Source organism: Canis lupus, chromosome 1 (assembly GCF_011100685.1).
Source record: "Canis lupus familiaris isolate Mischka breed German Shepherd chromosome 1, alternate assembly UU_Cfam_GSD_1.0, whole genome shotgun sequence".
NCBI classification, from domain to species: domain Eukaryota; kingdom Metazoa; phylum Chordata; class Mammalia; order Carnivora; family Canidae; genus Canis; species Canis lupus.
In genome coordinates, this window is record NC_049222.1 from 42,809,613 (window position 1) to 42,827,573 (window position 17,961).

General features: G+C 38.6%; 1 protein-coding gene across 19 annotated transcripts in view; it reads right to left on the reverse strand.

The window, feature by feature from the left end:
- The window catches only part of SYNE1 (spectrin repeat containing nuclear envelope protein 1), a 449,233-nt gene that overhangs the window by 19,157 nt on the left and 412,115 nt on the right, over positions 1–17,961 (reverse strand). For 15 of the 19 annotated variants that reach the window (XM_038526343.1, XM_038526344.1, XM_038526348.1 and 12 more), the window contains 10 exons: positions 14,582–14,769; positions 12,784–12,934; positions 9,999–10,181; positions 9,608–9,745; positions 7,961–8,152; positions 6,744–7,077; positions 4,593–4,661; positions 2,850–2,992; positions 1,035–1,161; positions 37–248 (listed from right to left, as the gene is read on the reverse strand). In XM_038526343.1, coding sequence (XP_038382271.1) covers positions 37–248; positions 1,035–1,161; positions 2,850–2,992; positions 4,593–4,661; positions 6,744–7,077; positions 7,961–8,152; positions 9,608–9,745; positions 9,999–10,181; positions 12,784–12,934; positions 14,582–14,769 — 1,737 coding nt within the window. The remainder of the gene's footprint in view (positions 1–36; positions 249–1,034; positions 1,162–2,849; positions 2,993–4,592; positions 4,662–6,743; positions 7,078–7,960; positions 8,153–9,607; positions 9,746–9,998; positions 10,182–12,783; positions 12,935–14,581; positions 14,770–17,961) is intronic. The other 4 variants (XM_038526345.1, XM_038526347.1, XM_038526346.1 and 1 more) reach the window with 1 other exon arrangement.

Sequence of the window (17,961 nt, forward strand, 5' to 3'; positions counted from 1 at the left end):
TTTCTGGCTGCTGTGGGAAAGGCTGAGGGCAGCTACCTTGAGCTTTTTTATCTGGAGCTCAATAGCCTGGATATCAGTGCTAAGCTCTAGGCGCTGCAGCTGTTCCAACTCTTCCTCTGTCTCCCCCAGCCAGGTCCAGATGTTGTTCAGGTCCGAGTTGAACTGCTGCCACTTCTGGAGGTTCTGTTTCATTCTCAGCTCCTTGCTAAGGGCCTGTGCTTGGATGAGTTCCCATCGGTCAATCACACCTGGAGAGACACGCCACACACAGAATAGTGAGCTGTTTTTCTCCACACAGTGTGTTTGGGAAATGCTTTAAACATACATTAGTGGCCAACTTTAAATAACAACAACAAGAGAAGTAATTCTAACGGGCACTTCTGTTGTTGTCAGTTATAAAAAAAATCCAAACAATCAGTATAATGGCTGTTTCTCCTACCTGCATTTTTAATCATAATGGGGTAAAAAAAAATATGTAGGATTTAATACCATAAAGAGTTTTATGAAGTAATAAGCAGTAATGTGCATGAAGATAACATTCATTTGGTTGTTTTCTGCAACAGAACTTGGAGAGCAAGCATAAATGCCAAACGAGAGGCGCCTGGGTGGCTCAGTCAGTTAAGCAGCCAACTCTTGATTTCAGCTCAGGTCATGATCTTTGAGTTGTGAGACTGGGCCTCATGTCGCCTCATTGCTCAGTGTAGTTTGCTTGAGATTATCTCTCCCTCTTCTGCCCCTTCCCCCACTCACACTCTTTCTCTCAAATAAATAAAAGCTTTAAAAAATGTAAAATAAAATAAAATAAAAATGCCAGATGAGAGATATTGAGACAGTACATAAAATAAATGGTATGTGAAAGAAAACACTATAATGCTGTTCACCCCCTCTTCTGTTAGGAGATCACTGTAATGCAGAGAAGAGTTCTCAGGAGAGAATCATGTAGAATGAGATGAGCATCACAGGGTAACACAGGGCACAAGGTGCTTCAGGATCTCCTATTTCCCTCTTTCCTGAACTGAGCATCACTCACTCACCAGCTGTTTGGGTTTCCGTACTATTCAGGTTAACGAAGCCTGGAAAATTCTCTTCCTCCTCCCTTAGTTTGTGTTCCAGTCTCTTCACTGAGTCTATACTGCCACTGCACTCACCCAGCAATTTCATCTGTTAAGACATAGAATACAGGCTCCTGTCACAGAATTCTCAGGTTCTCACAAGTGCAAGAGCTTCTGGGGGAAAATATCTTTCTATTCCTTAAAATGGACAGTGGCTGTGTTTTATTATTCTGTGGGAAAAAAAATCCACTGAAAATAGAAAAGTCAAGTTCAGAAACATTCTCCTTAAACACAGGACAGTTTCATACACACAGAGAACAATGCCTTGAAGATACACTTCGCATACTGGGTTTTGCATGAGAATCCCTCAAAATTTATTTTAAATTTCTGAGTCAAAACAGACTAAAAACCAATCTGGGATTTAAAACTTAGAGCCCTCAGCTGGCAGTACAATATATAATTTTTGGCAAGTTGCTTCCTCTTTCTTAAACTGAAATGTGGGAACAATAATATTACCACAAATCTCAAAGGAACATTTTTTTGCATTAAATAATTAAAATACTTAGAAGCAGAAAGTACTATTAAAGACAGCTGTTTCACAAGAAAATTTAAGCAATGTTTAATAGGTGTTAGGGGAATAAATTCTAACATCAAAGGAAAACCTTCCAACCCTACGTTTAATGTCATGCACAGCATTTCAGAAAATTCTTGCTATACTAACCATAAAGTTATGTTTCAAGGTCTTTAACAAATAACACTGCCATGAAATTACTTTGACTATTTTTGATTGAGACTGAATATAATCTCAGTGATATCAGCATGGTCACCATAAAACCTGAATATATTTTAATAAGAGACTATATTTTATATATTCTGTTCACTATAACAGAAGTTGGTATAACAGACTACTCTGGACAGGAAATGAATTCATGATTGATTCCTCTCTTGTAATCGTGAGGACATTAATATCAGCATATATAACTACAACAGTTCTCTTCCCTGGTTTCAAAAAGCAGTACATTTGTCATTAGACTTAGGGAAGTAATTTTTCTTTTCCTTTTACTAGGCAGTCTTTTGGGTATGAAAAGTAGGGCTGAGCCTTGGAAGAGATTTGGTTTTAAATTCTCTTGCTTAAGTATGTGTAGGAAAATGGGTAGTTCTCCAGGAAAAATTATTTAGTCAGTAACTTGAGCAGAGCAAATAAACTTAGTATATACTTCACTAGGTAGGAACTTCGAAAACAGAAGTTAGTAACGTATACAATCATCTGCCATCTTTTTCCCAAATCCCTCTTGTAAGTCAGATTTGTTTTCTCCAGAATGAGTATATTGATAACAGAGGATAAAAACATTCCCAAAGCCAGTAAGTAAATCAATAAACCCCAGAAAAGAACTACAAAAAAAAAAAAAAAAAATCCATGTTAGTAATCCATTAACCATATCTGCTGCTTCAAGGATAACTTTGGCCCCAAAATTATTAGCTGAGTTTGGAAAAATGCCTAATCATGTTTGGGAGCCAAAGCATTTTGTTGCTTTCAATTAAATGGATCTCACTGAGTTCTCCATGTAAAGGAACAGGCTGGTCATTGTAGTAGGTTAGTGTGTCTGAGCACGGGCCAGTTTTACTCAAAAGGTAACGTGCTAGCGTGGCTTCATTTTGTATACCCAAACCAACGAGTTCAAGGGCAGTGTGGTGCTTAGAGAGCTCAGAAAGCTCTGTGCCGCAGACAGACTGTTCTTTGTCACACAACTATGATTTCTAGGTACATGTTGGGATCACAAGGGTCAGGATACTTACATAGCCTCTATAGCTGGAATCTAGCTCCGGTCCTGTCGGAGTTTTGCTACGGATAATATTTTCAGTTTGTTGCATCTGAAAACGGCTCTCATCCAATGCTTTGTCCAGTTGTCGGATCTGTGACTCTAAGGCACTGGGAGCTCCTATAGCGTCAACCACAAGAATCTTTACATGCTTGACATTCAAGAAGTTTACGAAATTACTTCAGCTAAGGTGATATAGAAATGGCATATGTGTACGCAATTACAAAGCGAATTTAGTACTAACGTGCTGGTGAGTTAGAAGTTCAAATGACCAGACCAATCAATGAATGTGGTTGGCTAAGAGTCCTAGCAGCAGATATTGCAAAAGGGCTCTGCAATGGGTTCTAACAGCCTGTGTATCTGCTCCTTTTCCAGCTGATTCCCTGAAAATCTACATGTCGTAAGTTGTGGAAGGCTTCTCCAAAAGCCCAAGGTGGTGCCTTATGCTCTCCTGCAAAACAGGAGGCAGTTATTTCTCATATTCCCTCTGCAGGCACTTATCAAGCAAAATAGATATAATCCTTTGTTTTCTTCCTGCATCTCAACAGAAGACAGTGCTCAGTAGAAGACAGTCTCCCCTGGCTGCATCCTTCACTTAAGGTATGTGACCCAGAAAAGACTAGCTTGAGTTACATGTGGGTGGAGACACTAAATTACCAATGGCTTGCTTTTGTTTAAAACCCAAAACAAAACCAGGAGAAAGCTAAGATTTTAGCATTTGCATCTAAGCATGCTCTCAGGGCCTGGAACTCCTGGCTCATCACCTTTCAGAGATATAACACCTTTTGTGCATGCACAAAATGTGTGTATGCAAAATGTGTGCGTGTGCGCTTGTATTATAATTTTTGAACTAAACAAGAACATTGATTGTCAGAGTGAAGCTAACACAGAGTGAAAGCAGAATGTGTATTAGTAAGCTTTATTAATTTCTTTTGTAAAAAGGCTAAATACACCTGGAAGAGGTCTCTCACTGGGGTTCACTCAGGAAGTTACCATTTCAGTAATGCTACTTTGCTTCCTGTTCTTTAGCTTTTCTTCAAAAACTAAGTGTAAACTAATACCTTTGCAATTCAGTATCATATTGTTGTGTTTGAATCCTATTCTATCTTCCCCCAAATTGTTTAACTATGCTAAACTATAGTTTATCTAGTGCAACATTAAACAAAACTGGCTCCATTTTCCTTTCTTTATTTTATGGGGCAAGACTTATTAAAAATTATAATTTTTTTTAGAGACAAACATCTGGTCTCACCCCTTGTCTTACATGTGGAACAGAGGTCACAAATGCAGGCTGGCAGACTTGGGCATGAGAGTCCCCAGTTGCCCTAACTGCACAGGTTAAGGCCCAGGTAAGTCTATAAGCCCTGGAAATCATGAAGTCAGTATGGTTACAATCAAGCAGGACACTAGGGCACAGATGCTGAATACTAGTAGTTCCATCTCCTATTTTCTGCCATTCATGGGCATCTTAGGTCTACATCTAATGAAACTCATTCCCCTTTAACAAAATGAGAAGTTATTTCACTGAAACTTGAAATCTTATTCTTGTTGTTTATCAACAGAATACTTTTGGATTCTGTTTGTTTTCTACTGTAGCAGTAAGAGAAAGGTTGTTCTTAACATGCTGGTGTCACAGAGCTGTGAGAGGTACAGCAGATGTGCTCAGAGAGGAGGCTTGTTACAGGTGAGGGAAGGAGGCTTGCTGGCTTTTTGTGCCTACCAGAGGTATTTCTGATTGCACTTTCTGTGAGTTTTACATAGGCCTCGGGACTTTCGGGGATCATTACATCTGCAAAAAGAGCACAGTCTAAGTTGACAGCTAGATTCCTTGTGGCGGGAAATAACTTTCCTAGAGAAAAAAAGGAAGTTAGTCACTCTAGACAGACAGCTCTTGAATATACAGAGGAGTGTGAGCATGCTCACTCAAGATTTCCTGAAATAAATCTTAAAAGCTCACACTGAAAATGCTTTATGAGTCAAGCACCGTTCTAAGCACTCCTTTATCTTTGAAGAAACTGCATAGGGTACATGGAAGTCTTATTCCCATTTCATTGATAAGAAAAACTGAGATCCAGAGGAATTAAGTGACTTACCCAAGTTTCAATAGCCAGTAATTGGCAGAATGAGATTTCAATCTAGACAGATTCTAGAGCAGTGCTGTCCAATAGAAATAAAGTGAGCCACGTGTGTAATTTTAAAGGTTTTAAGAGACATATTAATGGTGAAAATGTTAGTTCTTTACTTTGCTGGACCAATATATCAAAATTGTAATATATTATCAACATAGATATTATCAATATTTTGCATTCTTTCTTTGTGCTAACTCTTTGAAACATATAAATTTATGTAAGTTCATTTGACATAGCAAAACACAATTTTGCATGGTCACATTTCAGGTCTCAACAGCCACATGTGGCTAGTGGATACATACTGGTGAGCACTGCTATAGATAAGAAATACCTAGTAGGCTCTACTGTGAAAACAAAATAGAAATGAGGGAAATCATGTTCTTTTTAGATCATGTCATATCCTTGGGAATCCAAACGTGAACCATCAGAAACAAGCAGAGGCAGCCTTTTGCAGAATGTTTGAGATGCATTTACAAGGGCTGCAAATTGGCCTCTATTCTATTTTTCCTCACCTTCTGTACAATGTTCCTCTTTCTCTGTCCACCCCTTCACTATATGTGTGCCTTAGTGTTTTATCTTTCTTGTTTTACTTCATATGTTTTTCCTGGGTGATCTCCTTTCTCTCAGGGACAATTACCATTTATTCATGGATAGCCACACAATGTGCATTTCCAGTTCTAGAATTTCAGACCCATGCATCTATTGCTGGGTATTCCATTTGCATATTCTACAGTATTTCGAATTCAGGTGTGTACCACCAAATCATCACCTCACCCTTTCTCATTGCCCTGTCTCCTGGCCCACAGATACCCACAACATTCTCTGCATCTTTCACCAAGATGCCCAAGTCCGAAAGTTGCTTCAATCCCAGTTCAATGAACCATCACTGAAGGAGGAGAGTTTTCATGATTCCATTGTCTCCATCCCTGATGTTGTTCCTTAGTTCAGGCCACTATCCCATCTCTATCCTTGATCATAAAATGTTTCCATCTGAGCTCTTCTCCAACGTGATCCCTTCCACCTAGTATTGAGACAGGTTATGTGAAAGTATGTATCTGATCATGTGAACTCCTCCTTAGAGATCTGTGGTGGTGCCCCTGCGCCTTCAGGAGAGAACTCCCCTCTGTGGTGAGCAGGCTGCTTTATGACCATGTCCTGGTTTGCCTTTCCACCTCCTCTTTGTCCACTCTATGTCTCCCAATCTACAGCCTTGTCATTCTGGACAAACTTCTGGTGACCAAAAGCTCTGTGGCTGATCATAAAGCTCGGTGTGCAACTCTCTTCTCTTCCTCTGAACTTTGCTGTGTCTATCTAGGTGACTCACTTATTCTTCAGGTCTCAGCTCAAGAGTCTTTTCCCTAAAGCCTTTCCTCAAAGCTCTGGTTAGTCACCCCTTGGCTGTATTTCTGTACCACCATGTGTACATTATTACTATCCTAGAACGAACACTTCACACAGCTGTTTCTTATCTGTCAGTGTTCCACACTAGAATGAACCATGTATCCCTAATACTTATACAGTGCTTGTCATATAGTAAGAATGTAACACTATGTGGGATAAACCAATGATCATGTCAACTTTTATATTTGATAATCACATTAAATGCAATTATTCTATTATGTGCAATTTGCTCTAATGGAAGAAGGAAGAAGAAAGTTCTGCTTAGTTTATGCATTTCTAATACCATATTCAGTCCTTTTTATTTTCTTTTAAGTTGGCCTATTGGAAGAGCTCTTTCCTACCTGATAAGCCAACAGCTCCCCTGAGGTAGAAATCTTTATCATCCTGACCCTCTTCATCCTCAGAGGGTAGAGTTCTAGACACAGCAGACTCCAGGTCACGACTGAGGTCATAGTCATGGTCCCACTCCAGGGGGATGGAGTCCACACTGGCAGGCGTGTCTCGTCCTGACCGCTCACTCCGCAGGGGCTGGGCGAGTGAGAGGGAGGGGTTGGAGGAAGGCTGGGGAGAGAGCACGCTGTCTGCAGAGGTGTCACGCCAGTGGAGGTCTGAGAGAGCTGCAGAGTCATCCAGCTCCAGCTCCCGGTCAGAGAGGTCATGGTCATCATCTGGGAGCTAGAAATATAGGCAACCCAACTCCATTACCACAGTGGTCAGATGATGCCCTTACCACTGTTTGTTCTGCTTCTCAGGGTTCAAGCTTATCTGGGCCATATTCCTACCTCAGTGGGGATAATTTATAACTTCCTAACATCAAATAAGTAAGAATCCTTTGATCACTTTTTAAAATGTTGTATAAATTAATCTAGCAAAGCTCCAGTTTTATCACTGGTGAAATGGAAATAATACTGAAATGTACTTCAAATAATTAAGATTAAATAAGATTATGTAAATAAATGCAGCAGAGTAGTGCGCCTGCAACACAATGGGTTCACAATGGCACATTTCAGGAATAAAAGGAAATTACTAAGAAAACTTTACCTGGTCCTTTTTTTTACCTTATATCCCAGATGCAAAATATATTTTATCACAGAATATTCCAAATATTCTAACATTTTGTGATGTGATTATGGTAGCTATTAGGAAAGTGGAAGAGAAAAAATTTCAACTAAACAACTTCATCAACTGAGCAACTGTTTTCACTGCTCACTATCATCTCCTTATTTATTCTAGAACCTTCTTTACTTTCCATAGAAGATATCTGCCATGTACTAAGTTTTTTACACATATACTAACTCGTTTCCTATCTGAAGCGATCCTGTCTATAAGGTAGGATAGTATTATTAGATCAGTGTTACATTTGAGAACACCAAGGCAAGAGATGTGACTTGCCCAGGGTTATGTAGCCAACACATGTCAGAGCTCAGAAGGGAATCCAGGCATTCTGGCTCCAGAGTCTAGGGTTTTCCCCACTGTCCAATGCTACCTAACCCTATATAACTAACTCTCTTTAGACTTTGTGACAATGAAAAAAAGAAAAAAAAAAACCATCACATACAGGCAGGCGAATCAGTTTCTTATGGTATCTTTCCACACGCCCAAAGACTTCCTGACAGTAACGCCGGAGTTCATCTAGCTCTTCCTCAATGACTGCCGCATCCAAGGGCTCACTCTTTTCTATAAGCTGTTCTCCTTGGGCAATTATGTGCTCAATCTTATTGTGGTTCAGTGAAATTTCTTGCTGGAAGGCCTAGGGAACACAAATCTCATGTAATTTTTTTGTTGTTCGCAGTGACATAAAATAATTATAAGATATATATTTAGAAAAACCATGCAGGGGATATTGAATTTACCATATAGGGTGATAAGCCAAGAGGCTATTACTTTCTAAAGTCAAACATAAAAATTTTAAATCAGAACAGGAGTCAGAAATGGAATCATCAGAATTCCATGACCAGAACGGCGCCTTCAGCTAATAAAATTTACCACATGGACAGTGTGGGTAGAGAATCACAGAAAAAAAAAAAAAAAAAAACATTTAAACCCATCATAACATTGATAGTATTGGTTATCCCTAATGAAAAGCAATGGTAACCAATACAGTGCCACTGAAATAAATTTAACATTTTAGAGAGTTAATTAAATATTTTAATTTTAGATTTTCTGATCATATGTCAAACATGACTAAGAGAAACCAACTAAATGATAACTAATGTCACAAATTCTTCTCAGATGATTCTTTTATTATTTTAGGACATAACCAGAAAAGATTATAATTATTTAAAAAACAAGGAATTCTAGAGGATTATTTATACTCGTTATATAAAGTTGAAATGAGTTAAGCTAGTAGGGATAGATTTCAGGGATAAATTTTAATTCAATACAAGAATAAACTCTAGAAGAGTTGAAATTATCCACTAATGAAAAGGGAGCATGGTGGTAAGTTCTGTGACCCTGCCAGAGTCTAAAAAGAAAAGATTCAACTGCCACTTGGTAGAAATTTCCTGTTGAAGGTTTTAAATATTGGTTTGTCTATGAAACAACTTAGAATAGTCAGTGGGGGACGGATCGGGTATAGGATCAGGGCTCGCTGTAAAAAAAAAAATTTTACATTTTTTTCATCCTGAGAATCTATTTTAGGATTTTTTTCATCCTGAGACTTTATCCTTGCATAATTCAAGTTGTTAAAACACTTTTCCTTTTTAGGGACTCCTTATATTTAATGTGTATCACTCCTATATAAATTTTTAATTAGTCACTGCATTTGAACTGCATGGTGAAACATAACAATTATGCTTAAAAATTAACTTGGCCTCTAAGGATAGGGAATAATAATGTGGACTGAAATTCCAACATGAGAAAGTTGGAACATGGAGGTCAAATAAGCTATTTGAAGGTGGTAGCAACAAAGCAAAAAAAAAAAAAAAAAAAAAAGAAAGAAAAAAAAGAAAAGAAAAACAGCCAAAAAACAAGATTCCTAACACCTTGGCAATGAAGTTAATAATTTAAAGTATATAGGCTAATGGTAGCGATCTCTTTAATGTTCTTTATTTTTTTAAATATATTTTGTATTTTCTGAATTTTTTTTCCAATCAAGAACTAATTTTTTTCAAAAGAGTTCTTTACTATGTTCTTTACAAGAGGATCTACAAATCCCTTCCTCTTCACACCTTCTTTGCAATTTGAAAAATCACTACTATATTACCTTGAGTTGCTTTATTTTAGCTTGAACATCACACTCAGAAAAATGCTCAATATTAGTGAGCTGTAGATCCATCTCTGTCAGCCACACCAAAATGCTGTCCCGTGCAGTCTCAAACTCCTCACGCTGGCCAATGAAATGCTAGATGTGAAAAGAAAATGATAAAAACTAAAGTCCATATGCACAGATAGAGATGGTACCACCAATTCCAATGTTCTTATGGGAAGTCATTTTCTCAACAATGTGAACTCTGTAATCCTTTACAATGTAAATTATTATATAAACCACTCTTGCTACCCAATCTTACAAAATCACTAAGATTATGTCTAATGTGTTCAAATGGCCCAATCCTGTCCTCTGGGTCTCTAAGCGACAGAAGAGGTGTAATTCAGACCTTGAGTCTGCGCAAGATGGAGGTGACACGCTTTTGCAGGTTGTCCCATCTCTGGTTGCCTTCATGAACCATCTGCTTTAGGCTACAAGCAGAATCGGTGCGGTTCTCTCTGGCCAGGCGACGGTACTGCTTGTTGATTAGTTCTAGCTGGGTCAGGCTCTCGTGGACCTGTCGTTGGAAAGCCTAAGACCACAGAGAAGCACGCATGTCAGTGAGGGGATCAGTGAAGGGCTCTCAGCGAGAGCACCTGGCCTCATACTGTAGTGACAAGGAAAGGACAATTTCTAATGAGGGTTTATTTTCCCTTGTTAAAGCAGAGTAATATGACCCATATGGCTTAAGGAAAGGGCGTAGATCAAACAAAAATATGAAAGAAATTGGTAAACAGTAATAACTATATGTGTATATATACAAATACATATACATGTATAATATATATATGCTGCTGTATTATAGCTTTTAAAATACTGAACAGCCCCCAAAATTTTCTCATGAAACAAATGATTACACAAATATTTATGTGTGCTCAAATGTGAGTCTGAAAGGTTCAAAAATTTCTGATGTCAATACTGAGAAAAGGTATATCTGCAAAAGAATTCTCTATTTATGAAAGATGTACTCTAAAAATCCAGAAACTTCAATTCTGATGTCTATTAAAGTAATTAAACCCACTTTTTGCAGAATGTATCTGAATGCGAGCTGTTATATCTTGGGCAAATTTCATAACTATACTGTCATTTTAATGATTAAAAGTTAAGTTTTTAAATAATTAAAATGTCCAATCCACTTATGGCTGTTTAGTTGTGAGGTTATCCTATGTACACTTTAGAGTTTCAAAAGGTAAAATACTCTTTCTTCTTTCTCTCTGCAATATAGCATAGTTCTATCATAAGAATCATTTAGTCAAAATAAAATGAATCTATTTTTTTCCAAATTCATATGTATGATTTATGACTGGTGTTTTTCCTGACACTGGACAGAAAACTGTACAGTCCAGCAGTCTGTACTCATCTAAATCACAAAACTCTGCTTCCTTTGGCTCATTACACTGTTTATATACTACTACATCTGTGCCTCTGATATGGCTTTCCTTCTGAGAGTTGCTTTAAGAGACTTGGTCTTAGTAAGTCTAATCTCCAATTCAATAAAACAACTTGAGTTATTTCCCCAGAAGAGGAAGCAGGAAGGGAAGTTCAGCTTTAGCCATTACTGGGAGTCATAGAGTTTGTTTTCCCACTGGAGCAGTGATAGACACCACAAGTGGGTACCCAGACCCATCTCAAACTGTTATTATTTGAACAGGAAAAGGGTGTCCTCGAACAAAATCTTGTTTTTTTAAATTTATTTCTGTCTCTCAAGAACATTAACTAAAAAGTAAATGATAAAATCATTTATGATAGAAGCTAGACATATGGCTAACTTTTGCCATAAAATCTGAGAGTCTAAAATAGCATCAAAAAGGACCAGACATAATCTGCTTTGTAGTGTAAGCCAATTACAGAAGGTTTTAACCTTTATGAAGCAGAGCATAATAAGACGGAGTACATGAATACCTCACTACCACTGGTTCATGCCAGGAGGACCTGAACTCCACTGGATAGTGGCTCTTCACTAGAAATTTTCCAAGAGAAAACATTTTAGATATGAAATTATTTTCCTGGAATTTAGTGGGCTTGTTACACATAACTCCATATTCAGACATCGGAATAACTTTTACTTATTTTACACAGTATTTGAACATTTTTATAGATTTCTATAGCTGCTCATCTAGGACTCTTTGATTTTAAACCCCACAAGCAAAAAGCCAAACTTCATATTTATTCTGACAGGCCTCAGTAAATGCCAGGCAAACTGACTTTACAAGGTAAAAATAAATTCAACTGGATTTGGTTTGATTTTTAGTCTTATTTTTAATCATCTCAGGGAGCTTGGGGCAGAATTAGCAACCAAGAATGATCTTTGTAAGACACACGCATCAGGACGTTGCTGTCAATATCTATGGGTACACACCTGCCTGTCAGAGGGAAGTGATGGGAAAAGAAACTTCAAATTAAAACATGGTGAACTTTAGACTCTGTCAGGTCCTCTGTGGAAGTGAGAGGCAGCTGTTAGGGTTGTTATCATCCCATGGGGATAGAGTAGACCGAGATCACACAAATAGGCAGTACACTGAAGTCAGTTACTGAGCGGGGCCTTCATGAATATGATTATACTGTTGCTGTTTTTGTCTCTGTAACTGAAAAGTCTTGGGGATCCAAGGATGGCATCGTTCTTCATTTGTCATTAGAAATGGCTTATGATTAAAAGTATTTTATTTAATTCTGGAGCCAACTCTACATTACAATGATTGTATATCTATATCTATCGATCTATCTATCCACATCTATTCTCTAATTATAGATAAAATAAAAATCAAGAAAATATATTTGGAAGAGAGATTTTGATAGTATAGAGCATCATATTTTCACCTTAGATGGTGGATAATAAAAAATTATGAAATTTTTTAAAAAGCCAAGATCTTTTTTTGGGAATCATGATTTGTGTTTTGTAACAGAATTTCTTGTCATTATGACTTTATTTGTAATTCATGAGAACTTAATATAAAGCCCTCTTTTTCCCCCTTCTTTGCCTGTGTATGAGGCAGTAATAAAGATGACCATAAAGTCATCATCCAACTGTTTCAACAAATAATGTGCAGATGAACAGTTAATGTCTTGAGACACCAACTACTAACTGGCTATACTCATAGCAAAATAAGGGCCAAATATTTAGAATTATAAATCACCTCAAATTTCTTTAGTTCTTCCTTGGCAACTGTATAGAGCACCCCAGAAGAGCTGGGGAAGGCAGCTGTCCTTTCTGAAATCTTGAGCCAATCTTCAAAACGAGAATAATCATCGAGAAACTTCTGCCACAATCGCCATGTCTCTTCAATTCTGAGACAGAAAACGAAAAAACAGTTTCTGATTGTTTGAGACTGTTGATGCTTTAGAACTCTAATGCCTGCAATAGGATTAAGAGTGCCCAAGCAAGCAACTATTGTGCCAAACAATAACTGTGCCGTCCGACAAATTTGACCAGAGTGAAAAAGGGACAACTGTCTGAGCTAAAATGAAACAGCTGTGAGTTTGGAAATTTTTTTTGTTTTTGTTTTTGTTTTTGTGTTTTTTTTTTTTTAAATACACATCCTGAAGCTCTGGATTTGGAATTAGTAAAATTACGTATTACAAACATATAAAACCCGAACTGTTCTGTATACATGCAAGGGAGCTCAAAAGTGCAATGCCATGTTTACAGGGCACACTCATGCTAAGATTCCACTGAAATTAAACCAGAGTCTCAAGCTGCATGTAGGTCCAACATCAAACTCACCCTCACTAAAATTAAACCTATCACAGCAAGACAAATATTAACCTTTCAAGAGTTCTCCAAAGAGTACACAAGATGATTTTCTAACCCACTACTCTTTATTACTGCCTAGAATTTCAAAGGGCTTTTCCAAAACCTTTAAATTTCATTTTTATGTAATTAATATTACTTTTCATACCACCAATTTTTTAACAATATACTTATTCGAGGGCGTATTTTTATTTTTCTGAATTACATTTAAACTATTAGGTCAGGCATAATTGTTTCATAATATACAGTATATTATATTTGTATATAGTAAATTTATATATAGTAACTCCCCCCATCTATGAGGGATCCATTCCAAGACTCCGTATAGATGCCTGAAACTGTGGATAGTACTAAACCCCTGTATATACTATGTTTTATCCTAGACATACATATAATAAAGTTTAAACTATAAATTAGGGACAGTAAGAGATTAACAATAACCAATAATAAAATAGAACAATTATAATAGTACACTGTAATAAAAGTTACATGAATGTGGTCTTTTTCTCAAAATATCTTACTGTACTGCATTGACTCATCTTTTTTATTTTTTCTTAAGATTTTATTTATTTGAGAGAGCGGAGGAAAGAAGTAAGAGTGTTGGGGAGGTGCAAAGGGAAAGGGAGAAGTAGACTCTCCACTGAGCAGGGAGTCCAACCACATGACACATGGAGCTCCATCCTGGAACTGATCATGACGTGAGCTCAAGGCAGATGCCTAGGTACTTAACTGACTGAGCTACCCAGGCACCCCTGAATTTACCCTTCTTGTGATGATGTGAGATGATAAAATGCCTACATGATGGATGAAGTTATGTGAATGGCATAGCTGTTGTGACTAGTGTTAGGCTACGGTGGATCTTCTGACCCTACCCCAGAAGGAGTATCCTCTGCTTCTGGATCCTGCCCGACCATGGGCAACTAACACCATGGAAAGAGAAACTATGGATACCGTAGGGGGGTAAACTATGGTATGACCTTTATGCTTACTTGTTTTCCCAGCTAAACGTAGATGACGGCAACTTTGGAAAATCAATGCTCCTTTTTTTTTTTTTTTTTTTTTGCTCCTTTTGGACATTACAACCAAAATGAAATAGTAAACAGTGAATACTCTGGGTAGGTTTTTTTTTTTCCTTCTATTTCTGGTCCTTCCTCTTTCCCAGCTCTTTGAACCTGCCCACTTACTTGAGCCTTCTTTCCATGGACATGGCACAGATATTTCTCCATCGCCGGTCCAGGTTTCGCGTCGCCTGCTGGATGGAATCACACTCTGCATCCGTGGCGCAGGCATCACAGTCATGAAGCAGGACCTCACATAAGTTGAGAACAGAGGCCACGCCTGTGCTATGTTTCTCAATGTCTCTCTGAAGCTCCTGTGGGGAATGAGACATGCTTTATTAAAATACTTGGATACAGATGAGAAAATCTCTCCTTTCCTTGAATCCATGAGGTTTCTTCAATGTCTTTTATGAAATATGGCAACCAAAACAGGAGAAAACAAATCTAGAGATATTTTGGCTATGTGAGCAATGCCAAAATATAAACGGAACAAGTGAAATAGACTACATTAATTGTATTAAGAGTAAAGTTAGCCACATGGGCTATCATTCCATTTATTTGTATCTTCTTCAATGTCTATCTGATTCTTACAGTTTTCAGTATAGAGATCTTTAAACTCCTTTGTTAAATTTATTCTGAAGTATTTTATTGTTTTGGATGTTATTGTAAAGAAATTATTTTCTTTTTTTCACATAATTCATTGCTAGTGTATAGAAGTGTAACTGATTTTTGTATGTTAAATTTTTATTCTGCAATTTTACTGAATTTATTAGTTCTAAGAGTTTTTTAGTGGAATCTTTAGGACTTTCTTTGCATAAAATTATGTCACCTACAAAGACAATTTTATATCATCCTTTTTGATTTAGATGCCTTCTATTTTTTTCTTCTCTGATTACTCTATCTAGGAGTTTGAGTACTATGTTGAACAGGTCTGGTGAGAGTGGGCATCCTTGTCTTGTTTGCATCTTAGGTGAGAAGCTTTCAGCCTTTCACCACTGGGTATGATGCCATATAGTCTTTATTATGTTGAAGTGTACTTCTTTTATATACTCACTTGGTTGAGAATTTTATCATTTGAATTTTGTGAAATGCTTTTTCTGCATCTATTGAGAAATTTTTATACTTCAGCCTAGTAATGTAATGTATCACATTTATTTTTATATGCATTTCAACTACATCATTGTGTATGATCCTTTTAATGGGCTATTGAATTTGGTTTGCTAGTACTCTGTTGAGAATTTTTGCATCTACATTTATTCATGAATATTGGCCTATAGTTTTCTCCTCTTGTGTTGTCCTTATCTGGCTTTGGTATCAGGATAATGCTGGCCTTATAAAATGAGTTTGAGAGTGTTTCCTTCTCCTTAATCTTTTGGAAGAGTGAAAAGAATTGGCTTTAAATGTTTGGTAGATTTCACCTGTGAAACCATCTGGTCTTGGACTTTTCTTTGTTGGGAGGATTTTGATAACCAATTCAGCCTTCTTACTCATTTCTAGTCTGTTCATATTTTCTTTTTTTTTTAAGATTTTATTTATTTATTCATGAGAGTCATAGAGAGGCAGAGACATAGGCAGAGGGAGAAGCAGGCTCCCCACAGGGAGCCCAATATGGGACTCGATCCCACAACCGAGGATCACGGCTTGTGCCAAAGGTGGACCCTCAACCACTGAGCCACCCAGGTGTCCCATATATTTTCTATTTCTTCATAATTCAGTCTGGTGGATTGCATGTTTCTAGATATTTATCCATTTCTTCACGGTATGCTATTGTGATCCTTTGTATTTCTTGTAATCTCTCCATTTTCATTTATAATTTTATAGATCAGACGGTGCTACTGGCTGGGCTCTGTGACTGGGTAGAGCTATAGGCTGGGCTCTGCAATCACTCCTGGTTAGGTAGGATAGCAAGCTGTGATCTTAGATCAGACGGTGCTACTGGCTGGACTCTGCATTCAGGTAGAGCCACAGGCAGGGCATGGCAGTTAGACTGGGTCTCAGGTTGTGTTCTTGGATTACATAGGGTTGCAGGCTATGCCCTGGAATTGGGTGAGGTGATAGTTTGGGCTTTGCTTTCAGGTGGGCCACTGGCTGTGCTACTCTGTTGGGCAAGGTCACTGACTGGGCTCTCTGATAAGGAGGGACCCTCCACCTATATTCCAAAGTGTGTGGAGCTAGAGACTATGCTCCATGGTTGAGCTGGGTCACTGTCCAGGCTTCCTTGTCAGGTGGGGTCACAGGCTATGCTTGGTGATTGGCTTGGGGTCACTGGCAAGGCTGCCTGCCTGAATAAGGTTGCAGGCTGTGTTTAGTGATCAGACAAGGCCAGAGGTTGGATTGCACTGTTGAGTGGGGTTTCATCTGGGCTCCATGGCTGGCTAGGTTGTAGGCTGGACTCTGTGGCTAGGCAAGGATGTAAATTGATATCTGAGGTTGTCCAGGGTCACTGTCCAGACTCCCTGATTATATGGGGCCAGAGGCTATGCTCAGCAGTTGGGTAGGGCTGCTGGCTTGGCTCCCTTCTCAAGCAGGGCTGTTGGATGGGTTCCGGGGCTGCCTGGGTTCTCTGGCCAGACCTTCTGGTGAGGAAGGATGAAGGCTATGCTCAGCTGTTGGGCGGGGCTGGGAATTGGCTTCCCTGCCCAGGTCAGATGGTAGAAAAGGTCTCCAAGGTTAGTATGGCCCATTGTCTGGGGACTCAAATCATGCAGAATTGCCAAGTGAACTCCCAGGTCAGATAGGGCCACTGGCTAGGCTCTACTGATGGGCAGCACAGGCTGGAATCTTGGCTTGGGTGCAGCTGCAAACAGGAATGCAGTCTGCCAAGATGTGAGTGCTGGTTGCAGTTAAGCCTCAGCCCCTGTCTCCCTCACTAACTGATCCCCAGTAGTCAAGCCACACAAGTTCCCTTAGTACTCCCCATGAGTTGAGACTAAGACTCCTGGGAAGGGTGGGGCAGCCGGGGGAGCTAGATGCCCATTTTGGTCAAGTGGTGCCCTGTTGGTACAACTCTGTGACAGCCAGGAAGGATTTTTGCGGTCTAAAGTGTGACCACTTCTCTTAATCTTTTAACGTGGTCCTTCCTGGTCTCTGGGGTCCAGGCTGGTGCTTCAACCTTACCCTTGGGTTTTGGGAGTTTTACAGAGGTCTTTTGTCTATAGAGAGTTCCTTGTTGGTGAGGGGAACTTAAGTCAGAGATAACCTATATAGCCATATTGATGATGTCATTTCTCCACATACTTTTTGATCTACCCCAGTGCAGAAACTCATGGGGAGACCACTGTGGTAACCAGGGTGAGGGTATGAAAACCAGAACTGTAAACTGATAGATTGTTGGAGGCTCAGTGTAGACAAAATAGGTAAAAATTCCAGATGAGCTAGTCAATGGATGGAGGAGCCTGCACAATTTTTTGAAATTTACTCCAGGAGATCAACCAGGTTCCCATAGTAAATATCAGAGAAAAGACCCGTTGCTCATCTGCTCAAAAGGTTTTGTTAAAATCAATTAT